Source organism: Poecilia formosa, unplaced genomic scaffold (assembly GCF_000485575.1).
Source record: "Poecilia formosa unplaced genomic scaffold, Poecilia_formosa-5.1.2 Scaffold37, whole genome shotgun sequence".
NCBI classification, from domain to species: Eukaryota; Metazoa; Chordata; class Actinopteri; order Cyprinodontiformes; family Poeciliidae; genus Poecilia; species Poecilia formosa.
This window is the reverse complement of record NW_006799976.1, coordinates 1,946,685-1,964,122: the sequence shown is the minus strand read 5'-3', so window position 1 is coordinate 1,964,122 and position 17,438 is coordinate 1,946,685. Positions and strand designations below refer to the sequence as shown.

The following is a 17,438-nucleotide window of genomic DNA, read 5'->3' as shown; positions in this document are numbered from 1 at the left end:
TTCTTACATTAATCTTTGTCCTTTCGCCTGCAGCGAGAACAACTTTCATTAATAATGTTTGGACTGCGCCGCTTACAACAAAGTGTGGATTATTTCTCACATACCCCCCTCCAACTCCCCCGACACAAACCCATTGACCACTGTGTTGCGTTTGCGCATTCGGACCAGACAACAACCGTTTTCTGTAATCCTTGCATTAGTTTCTCTCAATGAGGAGAGAGAGAAAAAAAATCAATGTGTAATAACTGATGGATCTTTTTTTCAAGGAGCTGATGCTTCAAGGAAGTGAAATTAAGAGATTTGGTTTCAGCGCGTTGGCTATCTGAGACTTTTCAGAGTGGTCAGAGGTGCTGGCTGCGTCCAAATGCTATTGAATAACAAAATGAACCTATTCCAGCTCCTGCGAGGGTCAGGCTGTGGCCTTCTGATGAAAGATTAAATACAAAACACGAAGCACGCAGAGAGCTGGCGTGCCTGCAAATACAACACGTAACATAGAGACACCTTTTTATTTATTTATTTATTTTTTCCAAGGTAACATGGAAAATTACAGTAAACAGCCACCTAATTTAAAAGCCACAGGTTTGCATTTTGAGTCAGCAGACGGTGCAGCGTAGCATGTAGGTTTGGGTTCGCTGTGACATTTGTGGTCTCGGCTCATTCAAACAAGTCTGACATATTTCCCATAAGCGCTGCCCACAAACTAATAAGGCTGCAGCCGATACCTCATTTCACGCAAGACATGTCACGCGACATGAAACGTGTGCTCACTAATTCGGACATTCAAAAAAAAAAAAAAAAAACAACCTGTGACTATTTTGTTAGATACTGAACTTTCTGGTAACATGAAATGTTACAGTTGTTCATAAAAGCAGTGCAAGTGAAATTTCCCTCAACTCTAATAAAAAAAAATATATGTACACGCGCACACACACACACACCCACACACACACACACGCTCGGTCAGAAACAGCCACTCGGAGCTAGCAGTAATCAGCTAGCCGCCATGCTATCAGGAAGTTTTCATTCAGTAACTCAGGATTGTTTATTTGCCTTTGAATGTATGAATGTTTTATACTTGATTTTTTTGGCAATGTTGAGAGGTTTAATTTTGACTCTTTGCGTTATTTAGCCTCTTCAGAGCCTTCATATGTTTCAGTCTGTTAAAGATAGTATTACCAATAGCAGTACAATTTGCACAATGCCCGTTATTGTTTTTTTCTTGGAAAAAGTTATTCAAACCAAGTTTTATATCTAAATTAAGGTGAATTCACGGTTCCTTTTTCCACATAATGTAACCGGTAGTGCTTATGATTAAAAAAACAATAATTATGTGATTGGTATCGGTGATCGGCCCTCATGAAGAATCGGAATCGGCAGGAAAAAACCTGATCGGCACATCTCTAATTTATATATATAAATACATATATACATATTTTATATATTTATTTATTTATTTATTTATTTATTTATTTATTTATTTATTTATTTATTTGTGGTGCATAGAAGCATATATTATATTAAAATATAATATATGCTTCTATGCACCACAAATCTGGAACAAAACTTCTGGAAAACCGAAAAACTGCCGAAACACTGAGCTCCTTTAAATCAAGACTAGGAATCCACCTGCTTAGAGTTATATACATTTTAAATGAAACATTAAACATCATCTTTATTTGATGGCATTTGACAAAATGCCATCAAATGATGGTTGTTTTCTATGACATGGTACTTTTGTGTGTTTATGATGTAAAGCACTTTGAACTGCCCTGTTGTTAAAATATACTATTCAAATGAACTTGATTGATTGATTGATTCATTCATTCATTCATTGATTGACACACTCAAACTGAACTCAGTGTTGCTTCAGAGATTACAGACTAGAAACACTTTTTCTCAGGCGTTTGATGTGCAGATGGGCCGTGCAGTTAGAGGCTTGTGTAACACTCTTCTCCGCAGAGCGGGTCTCTCACTGAGTTTTGTTGTGTCACTGTTGTGGCGCTGCAGCACCAACAGATGGCCGCAAACAAATTGTTCTCCGCATGAATCACCCCCGAGCGCAACAACTTCCCACAAAGTTGACGGACAGACTGGAAGTCTTGGTCGAGGAGAAGTTTCTGTTCTTCCTTCTTGCAAACGTTGCACTCGGACTCCGATCTATTGTCTGTCGAGACATTTGTTACATGGAAAAAGTCTTTGACCCTTTGCGTTTTTCTGAAGATGTCGTTTCCGGCGTTCTGTCCACCGCTGGTGGGATGTTGTGGTCGTGATGAAGGTTTTGTTGAGAGTCAACTATGAGTTTCAAGGTTTCCTCGTCTCCTCCAGTTTGGCTATTGGAAGAAAAAAGAAGAAGACGACATCGCGTTGCTTTAGGAATCTATTCTGAATTTCATCATCTGCATTGTTTTATACATATTAAAAACCTTCTCAACACCACTTAATTTTAACTAAACCTGAAACTAATAAATTGACAGATGGGCTGAAATCTAAATCCCTAAATTCAGGTGTTTGAATCACTTCCATTGTTCCATGTTTTAAATCACTTTTTACGATTGAGACAAGCGTTAGAGACTCTACCTCCAGTCGAACTTAAATTTGGAAAGAAAAGACTTGACTTGCTTTTCCTTTTATTTCAGCCTATTATTTAATTTCCCTTTGGGATCAATAAAGTGTTTTTGAATTTGAATTTTATGATCGAGATGGTTTTTCAGAAACACACATACATATTTTGTTATTGGTTTATGACATCTGCAGCTTTACAACAACGGATGTCCCTTAAATTGAACTCTTCAGTTGGTGACTGTGTTGTTTTGGAACAACATAAATATAAATAAATTTACTTCTGGCATGTTTTTCTTCTCACTGTTAAGGGCAAAAAATAATAATCTGCCAATCAAAACAAAACATTTACTGCTCATAAATTTTTACAGTGCAGTAAATTGTAAAACAGTGGGAAGTATGAACACAGCCATTAACTACACCGTTACAAAAACCAGCTAAAACAGCATTTCATTTGAATGATTTAGAAATGTATGAATCTTGTTCTGATATTGCTTCTTTGAAAACATTTTTTTTTAAAGCAGGTTATAAAACTTTCTCATGTTGAATTAGGTGTTAAAAGATTAAAAGATAAATGGTAAAAACCTGTTTTTGCCTAATAGCTTGTTTTTATGAGAGGAATCTTTCAGTCATTAGCTACTCGTTGAAGAGAATTTGTTCTTGTGAAACTTTTATGTCGTGTGGTTCAAAAGCCACAACGTAAAAAAACAGGAATCATAACGACATTGCGAGTCTCCATAACAGACTGAGCTTCAAAGCTTGTACAAACAGGTCTATCAGGCAGTAAATAGCCCACATTTACTGAAACACATTTGCATTTATTTTTCTATGGAATCGGGCTTAGAAGGAGTTTTCATCCACGCTCACAAAGAACGCTCTGTTGCATCATTAATAGTCACCGTGAGCAAACGTTTACTCCCCGAATGAGATCTAAAAAAAATACAAAAGCTGTCTTCCAAAGACTTGACAGATTTGGTTAAGTTTGATAATTGAACATCCTGTCTCATAATAGGCTACGCGTTAGCCGGATCTTCTTCATACGAGTTGTATTACAAGTGATTTTTTTTTTCCAACTTTGACAAAGTTAACTTTCGTGACATTAGGGTTTCACTTATTCAACTTGCTAACAAACAAGTCAACGCTAATGCTGAAGTCAAAGTTGTGAGGCGAACCTCCTCAGCCTGAAGCAATCACTGTGACAGCAAGCTAGTGTTTGTATCTCAGCCATTTCATATTTCCATTATTTGTGGGTTATATTATTATCGTTTAGATCCATTTATAGCAATCCATTCAGTTTTGTTGACACTTCTAGTGATCTAATCTCTATTTAGGTTGTTTGGATTCTTGTTGTGTTATTTTCATTAGTTGGAAGATTTTTTTTGACCAATTATTTCCTGTGTTCACACTTTATTAGGTTAATATTTTCTCAGTATCTCCAGAAGTCAGTATCTCCAGAAAACACTGAATATTCAGAGCCGTCCCCTTTTACTTCAGATCTGTGAACTTTGAGGGTTAAAAAAAAACCATTTGTTTTTGATGAACTATTTTATAGCTCATGTTTAATGTTTGTCGTTTTCCACCACTGAGTCTGAGTTCACTGATTGAACTTAGTCCTGTGTTTTTATGTTAGCCGAACCTTCGCAAAGTCTAAGAACAAAAGATCTGAGCGTGCGTCCCACTTTCAAAAGCTACGATCATTCTTGAAAAAAACATAGATCAACAAGATTTAGAATTTCCTATGCAGAAGTTCACATAAACATAAAAAACAAACAAAACACACACACACACACACACATTAAAAATGTCACCAGGGCAGTGACAGGAAAGACGTAGGAAATAGCTGGAAAAAACAAACGTGACAAAGAAAATTTCAGGGAAATTTCTTTGCTTTAGTAAACGCCGACTCCTGTCTTTGATTTGACAAATTCTGACATGAAGCATTTTCCATACAGTCTGATGGACGTTTTGTGCAGCTCAGATATGACAGAGACCAGCTGCAAGTTTTAAGGTTTCAGGAAGTTTAACCTTTCATGTTGGAATAAGAACGCAAATCTTTTCATCTATAAGCCGTGATGGTTGCTGATGTGGAGGCTGAGAACTAAGTGGCAAAGATAAAGATAGTAAACAAATCATAAACTGATATGAATATAGATTTAACTCCTGGTCTGGTTGATTGCTGTGCTTGCTCATCACTCGTAAGTGCTTCGTCTCAAAACAGTAAAATGCAGGGAGGAGGCAGAAGTCAACAAATTATTTAAAAACAAGGAGAAATGGAGGGGATGGGGGGAGTGAGATCTGTTTATGCAGAAGAGTTGATTGCTGAACAAAGAGCAAGTGGTTGATTAGAAATTGGGTGCAGCTGTGAGCAAATACAAGTAATCTAAAGTTTAACTGAGAAAAAAAAGAGAGAAAGGACTGAGAATAAACGGAGAACGTGGGCAACAAGGAAAACAGATGCAGCAAAGCGGAGACATTACCCAACAGAATAATAAATCAGGATTCAAACCAGGAGGTTTGAAGAGAACACAGAAGCAACAAAGATACAAAAGAAAATGCAGTTTTTCAATATAAACCACAACAAAAAACTGCCATTAAAACCTTATTAAAATTACACGTCAAGGAATAAACTGAAAAAGTGAAGTCTAGACTACACACTCATCCATCCATCCATCCATCCATCCATCCATCCATCCATCCATCCATCCATCCATCCATCCATTTTCTTCCACTTATCCGGGATCGGGTTCCAGGGGTAGCAGCTTAATACTCCAAATCAAAAAATACAAGCAACTTAAAGTGCATAAACAAAGGATTTCACTTTCTGACTTGTGCGTAAATAAATCAGATGGTGCATTGTGAGTGTTTGCTTAGCTGCTAACTAAAAATCAGTAGAATCTGTTCCTCTTCATCGTGGTTTTTCACAAACCAATTCTTTTTACATTTTAGCCCAATTACAAAGTGTTCCCACATCCAACAAAGGGATTTTGGTGTTGCCATGTAGATTACACAAGAGCACAAAACTAATGTGACCAGAAAGTGCAGAGAAAAGCTGATAACGTTGGGTTTGAAAACACTTACTTAGCAACGCTCCGTTCCGTTAGCTTAACACGCACCGTGAGGTCTTTGAGTGAATTACAAGAAATTTTGAATTTGGTTTGTTTTTAGGGTCAGTTTTAAATAATTGTTTACAAGAAAATATTAACTCCAAACGAAAAACAAATTACACGACTTTGTTGGTGTTGCAGTTTTGAAGACGAGGCTTTTTGTAGTACAGATGAAATCACAGCACTCATACAGCCCTTAGTGGAAGTTTAATAAATTACACTTCACGTAATCCAGATGAGGTTTGAGGTAGCAAAGCTAGTATTTTAGTTAGTAAACTAGGGCAGATTACAGACTCTCAAAGTGATGAAAAATTAAGCGGAATCGCCTTTTAGCCATTTTCCAAATCGGAATCTGCAATCGGAAGCCAATTTTAGCTGCTGCTTCCTCCAAGTTATAACAAACCAGTTTGTCGACATTTGTATGTATGAGTACAACTAACTGCAACATGTTTTGTTATGTTGCAAAGAAGATAAAGTCAGGAGTTACAGAGATGTTTTCAAATAAAATTGCCAAATGCCTCAGCTCTCTAACGACCTCGTTCCAGGCAGCCATCACAGCCTGTAAACCAACCAATAGTCAAAAGTTGACGCCTTAAGGCACAGTGGCTCCTCAGAGGCAGAAAAAGTAAAAACAGAAGTTTTTATTCTTAGTGTTCTTTTTTTGTAAAGAACACTAAGAATAAAGAGACGAGCGGGGAAAAGATCAAAGAAATTACAGAAAAATCAATGAGTAAATGGAAGAACATGAAAAAAATTGAACCAGTAAAATAAATGCAAAAAAATGTGCTTAAATATATAATATGTGTCAACTAAATTGAGAAAATAAACATGACAGTCAATTAAATTATAAAACATGAGGTGAAGTTCTCCTTTTTGAAATTGACTGGTCTATTTTAAGATTGGGCCACTTGTATTTTTGCTTTAAAAAAAGAAATTCTGTCAGGTCCGGTCTTCCATATTTTTTTACATCGACGATAACCCTTGGTGGTGAAAACTGATATTTGGAAATTTCAGTTTTTCATTTATGTGTAGCGATTTTTACCCTCTGCACTTCAGTGTAGATTTGTTTTAATCCATCCACAAAGGAGGGTCTTCACAGCGCAAACAGAGTTTTTAAGCGGATAAGTTGTATTCCACGTCCAGAGTGAGTGGTCCACTAGTGAAACTTTAATTTAGGTGGAACTGCTGTGGCTGGTGGGGGTAATTTGGATATATGTCTCTTTTCTTCCTTTTTCTGTCTGTCTTTGTAAAATTTTTTCCCGCGGGGAAGCAGAGACAAGTGACCACAGACACCAACCTCTCTCTCTCTCTCTCTCTCTCTCCCTCCCTCTCTCTCTCTTTCCCTCTCTCTCCAGTTCCGTGTGAGTAAAATAAATAGGCTCCACCACTGGGCTCCTATAAACATGCTCTTGACTCTCCTCCTCAGGCAGAGCCACCTGGTGGGCCCGCACCGTCCCCTCCGGTCCGCTGCAGGACAACAGCATGCTTTCAGACAGGCTGCTGAGCATCTGTGCCTTTAAAGCTCTGTGAAGCGCGCGCCTCTGTCGAAACCCCGCAGACAAACTTCCCCCTGAAGCCCGACGCGCTCGGCGAAGTGCGAGCGAGAGCTACACCAGCTTGACCACTGCGGCACTGGCTCACCCTCACAGCTAGACCCATGGAATACTAACTATGGAATACCTCTGGATACTGCTGTTTGTGTTTTTACAGCTAAGCTTCCACCCAGGTAAGGCTCGCGGAGCGTGTGTGCCTTCACGCGCAACTTGTTGCTGTTCACTTACGCGGGAGGGGTGGGGGGTTGAAGTTTAACAGGCTTCTTGTGTGTATATATTTTTGTAGATTTCTTTTTTTTTATAATGTTTTTGCAACAGTGTTGTGATGCTTTCTCTTCGTACGCGGAGTCAGACCCCTGAGTCTGTAAGAGAGGACAACCTGAAGCCACACAGAAACCCAATGAGGGAAGCAGATACTCTGACGATTTGAATGCGAGACTTATTTAAATAATTCACGCTTTAATCAAGAAACAAGGCGCCATTGATGAAAACAAACAGAAACAAAAAGAAGAAGAAAAACAAACTGTCGTGGTGAAAACTGGCTCTCCAGTAATATTAATAAGATGCAAATAATCCACCAGCAGCGCATAACCGTCAACATGTAAAAATATTGGTTTGTGATTCCTAGGAAACATGCAAACGACTTCAATCCGCGACCACTGGGTTGTTTTTGTCTCTCTATGTGTGTGCGTGTGTTTCCCAGTTCCGAGATGATGTGTTTGACCCAGTGGGACGCTTTAAAACCTGTTCTCACTCTCAGTGGGCTTTGGCTTAAAAACACATTGCAATTGTTATGACTTGGCTTTATCTCCAGAAGCGTGGACAAGAAGGTCAAGGTCCACAATAGCCGAATGGGAGCACTTCATTACTTATTTATATAGTGAGAAAGATCCACCTGTAGTCTACGTTGAGCGATTTAGAGTCAGGAAAAGTAGATAAATGCTCTTTATCAGAGGGACATTCACTGGGATATTGAAGTATAAGGCGGTTGGAAATTTCCCCTGAGAGATAACAAGTAAATTTATGGAAAAGGCGTCTCGGTGCCTCAGCCGATTCTGAAAGGGGGGAACTGAATCAGCGAGGTGTTTTCCTTTGCGCCCTGTAGCCGTGCTGAGGCGTTTCAGGGCGGCGTCAGGTGAACTTCGTGGCCTTCTTGCTTACGAACAAGACCTGATCGGACCATTTCGATCAGATCATGTTTTTTGTTGTTGTTGTTTGTTTGTTTGTTTGTTTGTTTGTTTGTTTTTTTGAATGAGTGCCACATTTCGAGGCAGTGTGCGCTGCGGCTGAACCGTCATGTGATGCAACAGGGGCACGCCGCGAAGTTTCCTAAAGCCCGCTTGCGCATGGTGCACAGATAATAAGCCAGGTTTTATGATGATGCTGATGATGATGATGCCGGAAATAAACACGTGACTGGATTCGTTTAAAAACAACATGCATTCATTTTCTTTCTGTTTTTTGGTCTCCTTTGCGTGTTACCAAAGCTTTACACTGAATGTCCCAGTTGTTCTCTGAACTATCTGGAGTCTCTGCTGACGTAGGGTCACGCAGAAGAATTAACTGAATAAGTGGTTATGTGTAAAAGATTTATAGCTGCTTTATACTGCCGGGGGTCTCCCTCCCCGTCCCGTTAGCCCCCTTTGACCAGATAGTTTTTTGTAATGCACATGTATTGTATTCAGTGGCGTGCACAGACATTTTGGGGGTAAGGTGTTCAGGTCAGGTGATACTGCTGTTTGTGTTTTTACACAAACAGGGTCAGGTGTTCAGGTGTGCTGGATGTAGTGTGATATTTATTACAGGCAGTCTGGTAATTTATGCTTTTAAATCTGCAAAATCCTACACTGGACTATATACACTGTTAATAATAATAATAATAATAATAATAATAATAATACAAGATTTCAGAAGGGCACTCTAGGGCCATCTAGAGTTTATCTGTGCACATCCCTGATTGTGTTGGCGTCATTTTAATAGGAAAAAAATGACAAGATTTGATAAGTAGAGACATTTATGCATTTAGTTCTGCTACTTTTAAATACCCATTGCCCGGTTAAACCCCAAGTAAAAATCTTGCATGACTTTCAGCTGAGGTGATCTGCCACCCCTGATCTGCCTTTTCAAACCCGAGGGTGCCCCCGATTATCTCTTCACTGATTTGTCAAATCCTGCATTCAAATTGCCAATCATTCCACTCGACAGCGCCTCCCTTTTGTCTCTATCTCTTATCGAAGCGAGGACTTCGCCAACTCAGGGCGTATCTCTATCAGCAGCTGCCTGTTCAACACTCCTGCTGTGGTTTCTTGTACTGATCATGTAAAGTGGGTTTGCTCTGTAAAAACAAAAAAGCAAATAAAAAAAGCATGATGTTTTCTAAGAAGACAAAGAGCGATTACTCACTTTGTCCAATTTTTTATTTTTTGTTTTTGCAACGTCTGCGAAGGTTTAAAGCATTGGGAGATAAAGACACAAAATATGGTGAGAAGTGAAATGTTTCAGATCATTTCCACCGTTTGATGATTTGCTAAAGATTTCTGCTCATATAATCTCTAATGTTTAATTCTAACCGCTTAAACAAACTTGTTACAGTCCAAAAACTGTTGGGTCATCTATTATATTAGATTCAAGAGGTTAGAGTTGAAGTTGGGTAGATTTTGAACAAATGTTGGATCAAATATTGTGACCTTTGTTGTTAGGGGGGCGAAGAGTCTAAAAAGGCTCCTAACATCATATTCTGCTGCAGTGATGACGTCTAGTGATAATTGTACATGTTAAAAGAGACCAATTAAAACACAGTTTATTCTTTTCTGATTCAACTTCAATGCTGTCTTTCCAAATTATTGCATTATAAATTACAAAGTGACAAATATTAATGCCAAGAGCTTGTGTTAATGTGATCTTCAGAATGGTTTTGTTCCCTTAGCATTAGCCATTGCCAGCTCTTGTCTTACGTGCGTTTCCCTGTTATGAATCAGTCGGCAATCCAGTTTTCTCACCGCACTTTTTGAAAGCTTTGAACATTTCTCACTTTAGCCCATTTTTTTGGTTGAAAAACCATGGCAGTATATTAAATGAATCCCATTTAATCAAACTTGTGGTGCAAAATCATCCCAGTTCTGGATCTTTCCGCCATTGATTCAGGGTTAGGGTTAGTAAAATAACCCATTTTGGGTTTTGTCCTGCATTGTTTACAGTGTATACCAACTTAAATCTCTGAAACACTGCAAGAGATTATTGTTTGCTTGTATATTTAATCCTGTTTAATGTTCAAGTGGAAGAAATAGGTATTTGGTTTCAGATTTCATATGAGGCAAGATGGGAGTCCAATGTAAATCTTCTAATTTTAACCTTGTGTTTGTCAACACACGTCAGTTAACGACTTTTAATGTTTGATGTGGACCTTCTTAACCTTTTAGATAAGAGATTTGTTGTTAAGCTCTTGTCATGCACGGGACAGGCAGGTTGGGTAGCGTAGATGCTAGAACAGGTCATCTCTGTTGTTCTGAGATTACCTTCCAGAATCGTAACTCTCTTTCCAATCCCCTTTCAGGCCACACCAAGCCCACTATCATCCCCAACCAGACCCAACTCGTCGTCCCACTCAACCATCCCCTCGACCTGCGATGTAAGAGTGAAAACAAGACACAATGGTGGCAAGAAAGCCGGCAGAGACCTCTTAAAACAACGCAAATCGATGGGATGTGGAGAGTATTTCAGGTCAAAGCTCTGAGTGTCCATAGTGGCCGCTACATGTGCCGGGATGAGAAGTCCGGCGAGGAAGCCTCCATCTTCGTCTTCGTGAAAGGTATCTTGGTGACCAATAAGTGTGTGTGAATCTGTAGTGGGTTTGTGTTTGTGAGACGAGGCGATCTTCAATCATGAGGACATGGAATCCGACTCCAGGCTAGAGCAGTCAAAGGTTGTTTTATTTATTTATTTTTTTTGGCAGTACTGTCTTTACTGACTACATGCTGAGGCGCGTGGGTTTGTTTTGCACAAGAAGGTGTGTGTAACTCTGCCCCGGACAGGTGAGGTAGATTCTGGAGCTATTTATTGAGTGCATGACTGAGTTTTACTGTATTTCCTTTCCTGTGAGACCCCTCGCATCCCTCTGGCCCCGCGCCATCACTGCAGGCTCTTATCATGTGCTGATCATTCGCTCAAAAGTCTTGCATCTATCTCAGAGGCAACAAACAATAACTACTTTTTAGCTCAGATGTATGGTTACATAAAACAATCTTGTTTGGGATTTTTAGCAAAAGTTGAAAGGAATACTGTGAACAGGACGGCTAAGATTAAGGCGCTAGAGATCGATTTCACCTCAGAGGCTGGATATTTTAGTGGACATGGTAAATCCTGAATAATAGCAGTTCATAATCCTTAACCCTGATTCACAAAGAGGGGTACCTGATTTAATTATTATGTGCGATCGCTGCCTCTGTTGGCTTACATTGTTGAGTTAATGCAGTAAATTATTTTCAAAACCTGAAAAATTTTGATAAAAAAGTCATAATTACTTAATAATAATAATGTTTTACTCTTGGTTGTAAAGGGGTGGTCTTATATATTTCCCCCAATGCAACAGACTGCATCAGAAGAAGAAACAAAGAGGAACTCATGACAAGCATGAAGCATCTGACTTCAACATTCCCCGAAGCTGCTGCTCTCCTGCACACAATAGCAGCTAAGGAAGATTTCACTAAAAATCACTCTGGAGTTCCTTAATCTCAAAATGTTACTGGAATCGCATCATGCAATATTCTAATTTGTTTTATTGTTTAGCTTTGAACTTCTTTGAAATCACTTCCTGCTTTTTTGCAAAGCGGCATTTGATCGTGACTTAGATTGGGAAGTTTCCAGAAAAGCCGAGCTACTTGGAAACTTGGAAAAAACAACTTTGCGAAACTTCTGACATTCTTTGGCTGTCAGAGCAAAAAGTACAGAGGCATCGATTTTATTCTCCACATTTCCAGGGCCTGTCGGTCTGCCAAGATGTCTGCACAACAAAACATATAGCCATAAAGCTTCAGCAACTCAGTGTGAAGTCCCGCTCACTCACACAACCTGTGCAATTGCGTTTTCTTGGCAGATCCGGAGAATCCCTTCAAAAAATCGTTAAAGAACATTCTTAAGCGTGAGGGACACAACGCTGACATATGCCTTCTAACTGATCCAAGTATGCTCAACTTAACTTTGGAAACGTGCTCTGGAGAAGCCCTCCCCGCTGGTCTCCAGTATTCTACGAGCCTGGAGCAAGGGATCATCATCCACAACGTAAAGCTGACCTACGGAGGATGCTATGTGTGCACGGGGATGCTCGAGGGAAGAGCCGTCAAATCAGAAAAATACTACCTGACAGTCAAGAAAGGTAAAAATGCATCTTATGTGTTCAATGCATATTACTGAGCTTCTTTATTGTGATTCGTTTCTGTTGGGGTCGAGCTCTGGTCTGGATCAACTTGTTTTATTTCAGTCCCTTTAGGTCCTCCTGAAATTCAGATGCAGCATCCCAGGAGAATCATTCTAACTCGAAATGAAAATCTGTTGATCACTTGCAATGCCACCAATGTCAACGGACAGTTCACAGTGAATTGGGTGGCACCACCTGGCTCGGTGAGACCCGTCAGCTTTGCCTTTTGCTGTAGAGCGTGCTTTAGACAGTTTGCATGTCCAAAAGAAAAAAAAAAAATGGGTTTACCTTTCCCGCACAAGTGGCTGGAGGGTCAAAGGTGTCTCTGCATGTGCAATAGGATTTATGGAGTTTATGTCTGTGGTTATATTGCATGCATTTGTGTGTCTTTGCTAGTATTTGCTTGGCAAGGATAGACATGCCTTCGGGGTTAATCTCTAGAGATCTCTGGGCATTGACAGGGTGCCATCTGGTGTCCACAGCAACCAGCAAAGGTTGATGTCGATGCACGCATCCTGATGAAGGACTACACTCACGCCAGCAGTGTCACGCTGCAAATAGAGTCCGTGCGTCCACAGGATGCTGGGAGTTACAAATGCGTAGCCGTAAACGAAAAAGGGAACAGCACGATGTCCGTGTGGCTGGACGTTTATGGTGAGTCTGGAAGATAAAAATTTTCCTCATCTCCTCCTGGTGATGAAATTGAAATAAGTTCCGGTGAAGTTCTGATTACCAATCTTTGCCTTTCACATGTGACTGTAATGTGTTAAAACTCCTGAGTACTTGTTTTCCCAACAAGCTCGTGGTTTCCAACTGCACATGTTTGAAAACTGTTCAGTATTTTGGGAATTGCATATTTTTGTGTACACTCAATGGAAGCATTACAGTCCTTTGCAAAAGTAGATACACTCCTCTGTCTTCTCCACATTTTGTCACAACATAACCTCTAAAACTGGTGTATTCAACTGGGATTTTATCTGGTAGATGGACACAAAGCCATGCAACGATTTAGTAGCTAAACTTTGTGAAGTGAAAAGGAAATGATGTGTGGTTTTCAATCTTTATCCATGCAGTGGTTGCATGTGTACACCTAAATACACCTAAATAAATGTGATGTAACAAAATGGAGAAAGACTTCAGGGTGTCAATACTAATGCAAGGTCCAGTGTTATTACCATATCATGCAACGAAATACCAAAGGTTGCTGAAATGATTAATCAAGATTAATCAATTATTCAAATAATCGTCAAATAATTTATTAACTGATTAATTGTTAACTGGAACATACAGACTCAAAACATGGCCATTCGTAGAAGAACAACACATTCAGAGCATTAAACCAAAACTGCAATCAACATAAACATTTGACTTGAAGATAATAAAAAAAGACTTTGTAAATATCTTCTACCCTGAACTTCTCAAGTTTTAGCTTATTCTGGTTAAAATTCTGTAAAAATAAAAACTACTATTTACCATCTATTGCTAGTCAATTATTAAGTGGTTAATGTAAAAATTAATCAATTAATCTACAAATGATCGAGCTCACTGCATTTTTTTGCCAATGAAATATTTACGTTATTTAAAAATGGAATTGATTTTGTTTGTTCTGCATCTTTTAACATATTTCTAATATTGTTCAAAAAAGGCTTAAAGTTAAATGAAAAATGTACAGAATGTGGGAATCTTTTTCATCCTAATAATCGATTAATCGTCATAATAATTGATTAAATTATCGATGACTAACATAACCCTTAATTGCCGGCCTAATGCTGATTAGTTTGGTTTACATCATGTTAGCTAAACGGTTTGGCAAAATTAACAAAAACACGCAGCATTTATTTCTATATGAATATCTGCATTGTGCAAACAGTTTACCCTCTAACTCCCAACGATCGCTGGAGATCAGCACCAGCATCTCTGAGATTCTGCAAAGATAAGAGGGTACAGACAATGGATTAATGCATTTCATTTTTAAATGAGCTGGCACATTCATAGAGAGGAAATGTCCTGGTTTCAAATTGCTTTCTAAAATAAAGCCAGGTAAAAACACAAATGCCATTTTTACTCTGAATATCAGGAACACTTTTCTTTTGAATCAAGCTGAGATGAGTTAACAAATTTTGTTAGTATCCAGAGTTTTTCCTTCAAGTCATGGAAGCGGTGTGACTGTTCTCATTTAACTCCTGACAAGACAGCAGCTAGGCTCAGTCTTTAATCAGCCCTCAGGCTAATCAAAGCTATTTTGCTGCCCTTTGCTCATGAAATTGAACTTTTAGATATTTTCTAATTTGCTGACTAAAAGAACACCAGTCTTTCCTAAATGTCAAAATTAAATTTAACTGCTCATAACCTTAGAGAGTCTTATTGTACTAGCTTGACACATTTCTAGCGGTCAAGTTTTCGTACGTAAACTGGGTTGGCGTGACGGGCACGACGGGTACATCATGCCCATTGCTGCATGAATTTGAACGTTTAGATATTGTCTAATTTGCTGACTAAAAGAACACCAGTCTTTCCTAAATGTCAAAATTTAATTTTAACTGCTCATAACCTTAGAGAGTCTTATTGTACTAGCTTGACACATTTCTAGCGGTCAGGTTTTCGTAAGCAATCTGAGTTGATGTGACGTACCCATACCCGACACGTCAACCCATCCTCACGCATGTAAAAGTCTGGAGCATATTTTTTTTCCCACCAGTGTTGTAAACGCCTCCTATTTTCATATTTCAGAACGGGGGTTTATCAGCTCAGCAGAAATCCACAACAGAACCTTCCACGTCCGCGTCGGCGACAGTTTGTCTCTGAACGTTAGCATGGAGGCGTATCCAAAGCTGCGCGCCGTCTCCTGGAGCTTCATGGGCGAGAAGCTCAGAAACACCAGTGACCACGTCATCACCACACACAGCAGGGACTACAGGTGTGTGCACAACGCAAACTCGATGAACTGAGGCCACGTAGAGAGGGAGCAAGCGCTGCTGGATGAGTGCTGGAATTTAGCGGCCTTGGCCTAGCTGCAAGGTCGCGGCTTCCTGAGAGAAACAGCTGGGGCAAAAAGCGTCGCCCCAGGGTTTCTCGTGAAGTGTTCGCAGCCAGATTACAAATGTAATCAGTTGGCGTTTTCGGGATATAAAGCCAATGAAATCCACATGTTTTAGATTAAAAAAAGTCAGGTGTTATCCAAAATCTCTGTTAATATGGGAAGAATACAGAGGTTCACTTCGATCCTCAGCTGGATGTGGGTCAGTAAAACAAATGCTATGCAGATGTGTGAAAGGGAACACATTACTCAAATAAAGCACTGATTATCTCTCCATGTGAACTTCTCTCTCAGACAGGACTTGATATTTAGTGATTTTCAGTTTTATTTTCCTATTTTTTCTTACCTTAGAAAAAAAACCTTGATTAAAATGTATCTGTCCCATTGTTCAGCTACGTCAGCGAGTTGAGGCTGGTGCGGCTCAAATCGACAGAAGGTGGCATTTATACCTTCGAAGCCTCCAACGGCGACGCGGCGGTAAAGCAGAACTTCTCCGTGTTTGTTATCAGTAAGTGAAAGGTTTTCTCTCCCCTTGAGCCGCATCATGAAAATGCATTTCTCCACGCCGCGTTAACGTTCAGCAGCTGACGGGAGGGGAGTTGACCTTTAGGAATTGTAATTTGATGAAGTCCAAACCCTCTGTCTGTGCCTCACCGAGCTGACAGCTGTGCCTGAAGGAGGGCAAACACCCTCTTTTCTCGACAGCCTGTAATTTATTACTTAACGGTCTCTCAGTCTGACGTCGGCTTTTTGTTTACCAGGTAAGCCTGCGATCATAGATCATGGGGGCCCTGTGGACGGACAGGTGCACTGTGTGGCTGAAGGCTACCCTGCCCCCCAGATCAAATGGTACTACTGCGAGAAGCATGCTGTCAGGTGAGGCTTTTAGAGGCTGGGGGGGGAAAAAAACAAAAGAGTCTTCAGTCAGTTATTGTTATCCACACAAAAACAAGTCTGCTTGGTTCAGTCGTTCTTCTTTGTTTTCTCATGAGGGTAAATTTGAGAACACAACAACCTATTGTCAATCATTTTATGACCGGGTATTAGCAGTAAAAAAGAAAATGGAGATGATGAATTTTAAATCTTATGATTTCAATCAATGATGAACGTCTCTGCCTCACAAGGTGGCAGAGCCTCTCAAAAGAAAAGCAGTGAGTTATTGTTATGCAAACAAATATTTCATGATGTCTAGGGGTGGGGATTTATCGTGTCAAAACATTTCTTGTCACGATACGAAATTTCGATATATCGTTGTCTATTGATAAAAAAAACTGAGTAAAATGTTTATTTTACTGTTTTCTTCGCTGCTTTTTTCTATGAGAACACCAAAAAATATCAGTAAATTCAAAAATATGAGTAGACGAAGTGTCTATGTGCAGCTTAGTGATATAAATCTCCTGAAAAAGTTTATTTCAGATAGGAACCAATCAAGAGTAGAGTTGTTGGTGGCACTACTGTGCCATGCAGGTACCTAAAACAAGAAGTGATCAATCATCATCAGGGTTTCCCCCCAGAAAACTTGCTAAGCCCGGTGGTCGGGGCGTCGAGGCGGTCCACCGTGTTTTGTATAAAAAGATGTTAAGTTGACAGGAAATGTAAAAGTATTACTGTGTAATTTATATGTTACAGGAAAAGATCTCCAGTGAAATGCTATTTAAACCCACAACTAGTCTAAAAACAACAAATTTGCACTTCTGTTTAATCCAAAATAAGTCAGCAGCTCCATCAGGCCCCCAAGAGCTTCAGGGGCCCCATAAACACTAATATTT

The 17,438-nt window shown here is 39.6% G+C and overlaps 1 protein-coding gene across 4 annotated transcripts in view; it reads left to right on the top strand.

Annotated features, from left to right (window-relative positions):
• Window positions 1-7,041: 7,041 nt before the first annotated feature.
• Window positions 7,042-17,438, top strand: part of kita (KIT proto-oncogene, receptor tyrosine kinase a) — a 23,982-nt gene continuing 13,585 nt past the window's right edge. For 2 of the 4 annotated variants that reach the window (XM_007550687.2, XM_007550684.2), the window contains exons 1-8: window positions 7,043-7,392; window positions 10,773-11,027; window positions 12,312-12,590; window positions 12,696-12,835; window positions 13,115-13,286; window positions 15,363-15,549; window positions 16,062-16,177; window positions 16,431-16,545. In XM_007550687.2, the coding sequence (XP_007550749.1) occupies window positions 7,338-7,392; window positions 10,773-11,027; window positions 12,312-12,590; window positions 12,696-12,835; window positions 13,115-13,286; window positions 15,363-15,549; window positions 16,062-16,177; window positions 16,431-16,545 (1,319 nt within the window). In that variant the 5' untranslated portion in view covers window positions 7,043-7,337. Of the gene's footprint in view, window positions 7,393-10,772; window positions 11,028-12,311; window positions 12,591-12,695; window positions 12,836-13,093; window positions 13,287-15,362; window positions 15,550-16,061; window positions 16,178-16,430; window positions 16,546-17,438 lie in introns of all 4 variants that reach the window. The other 2 variants (XM_007550683.2, XM_007550685.2) reach the window with 2 other exon arrangements.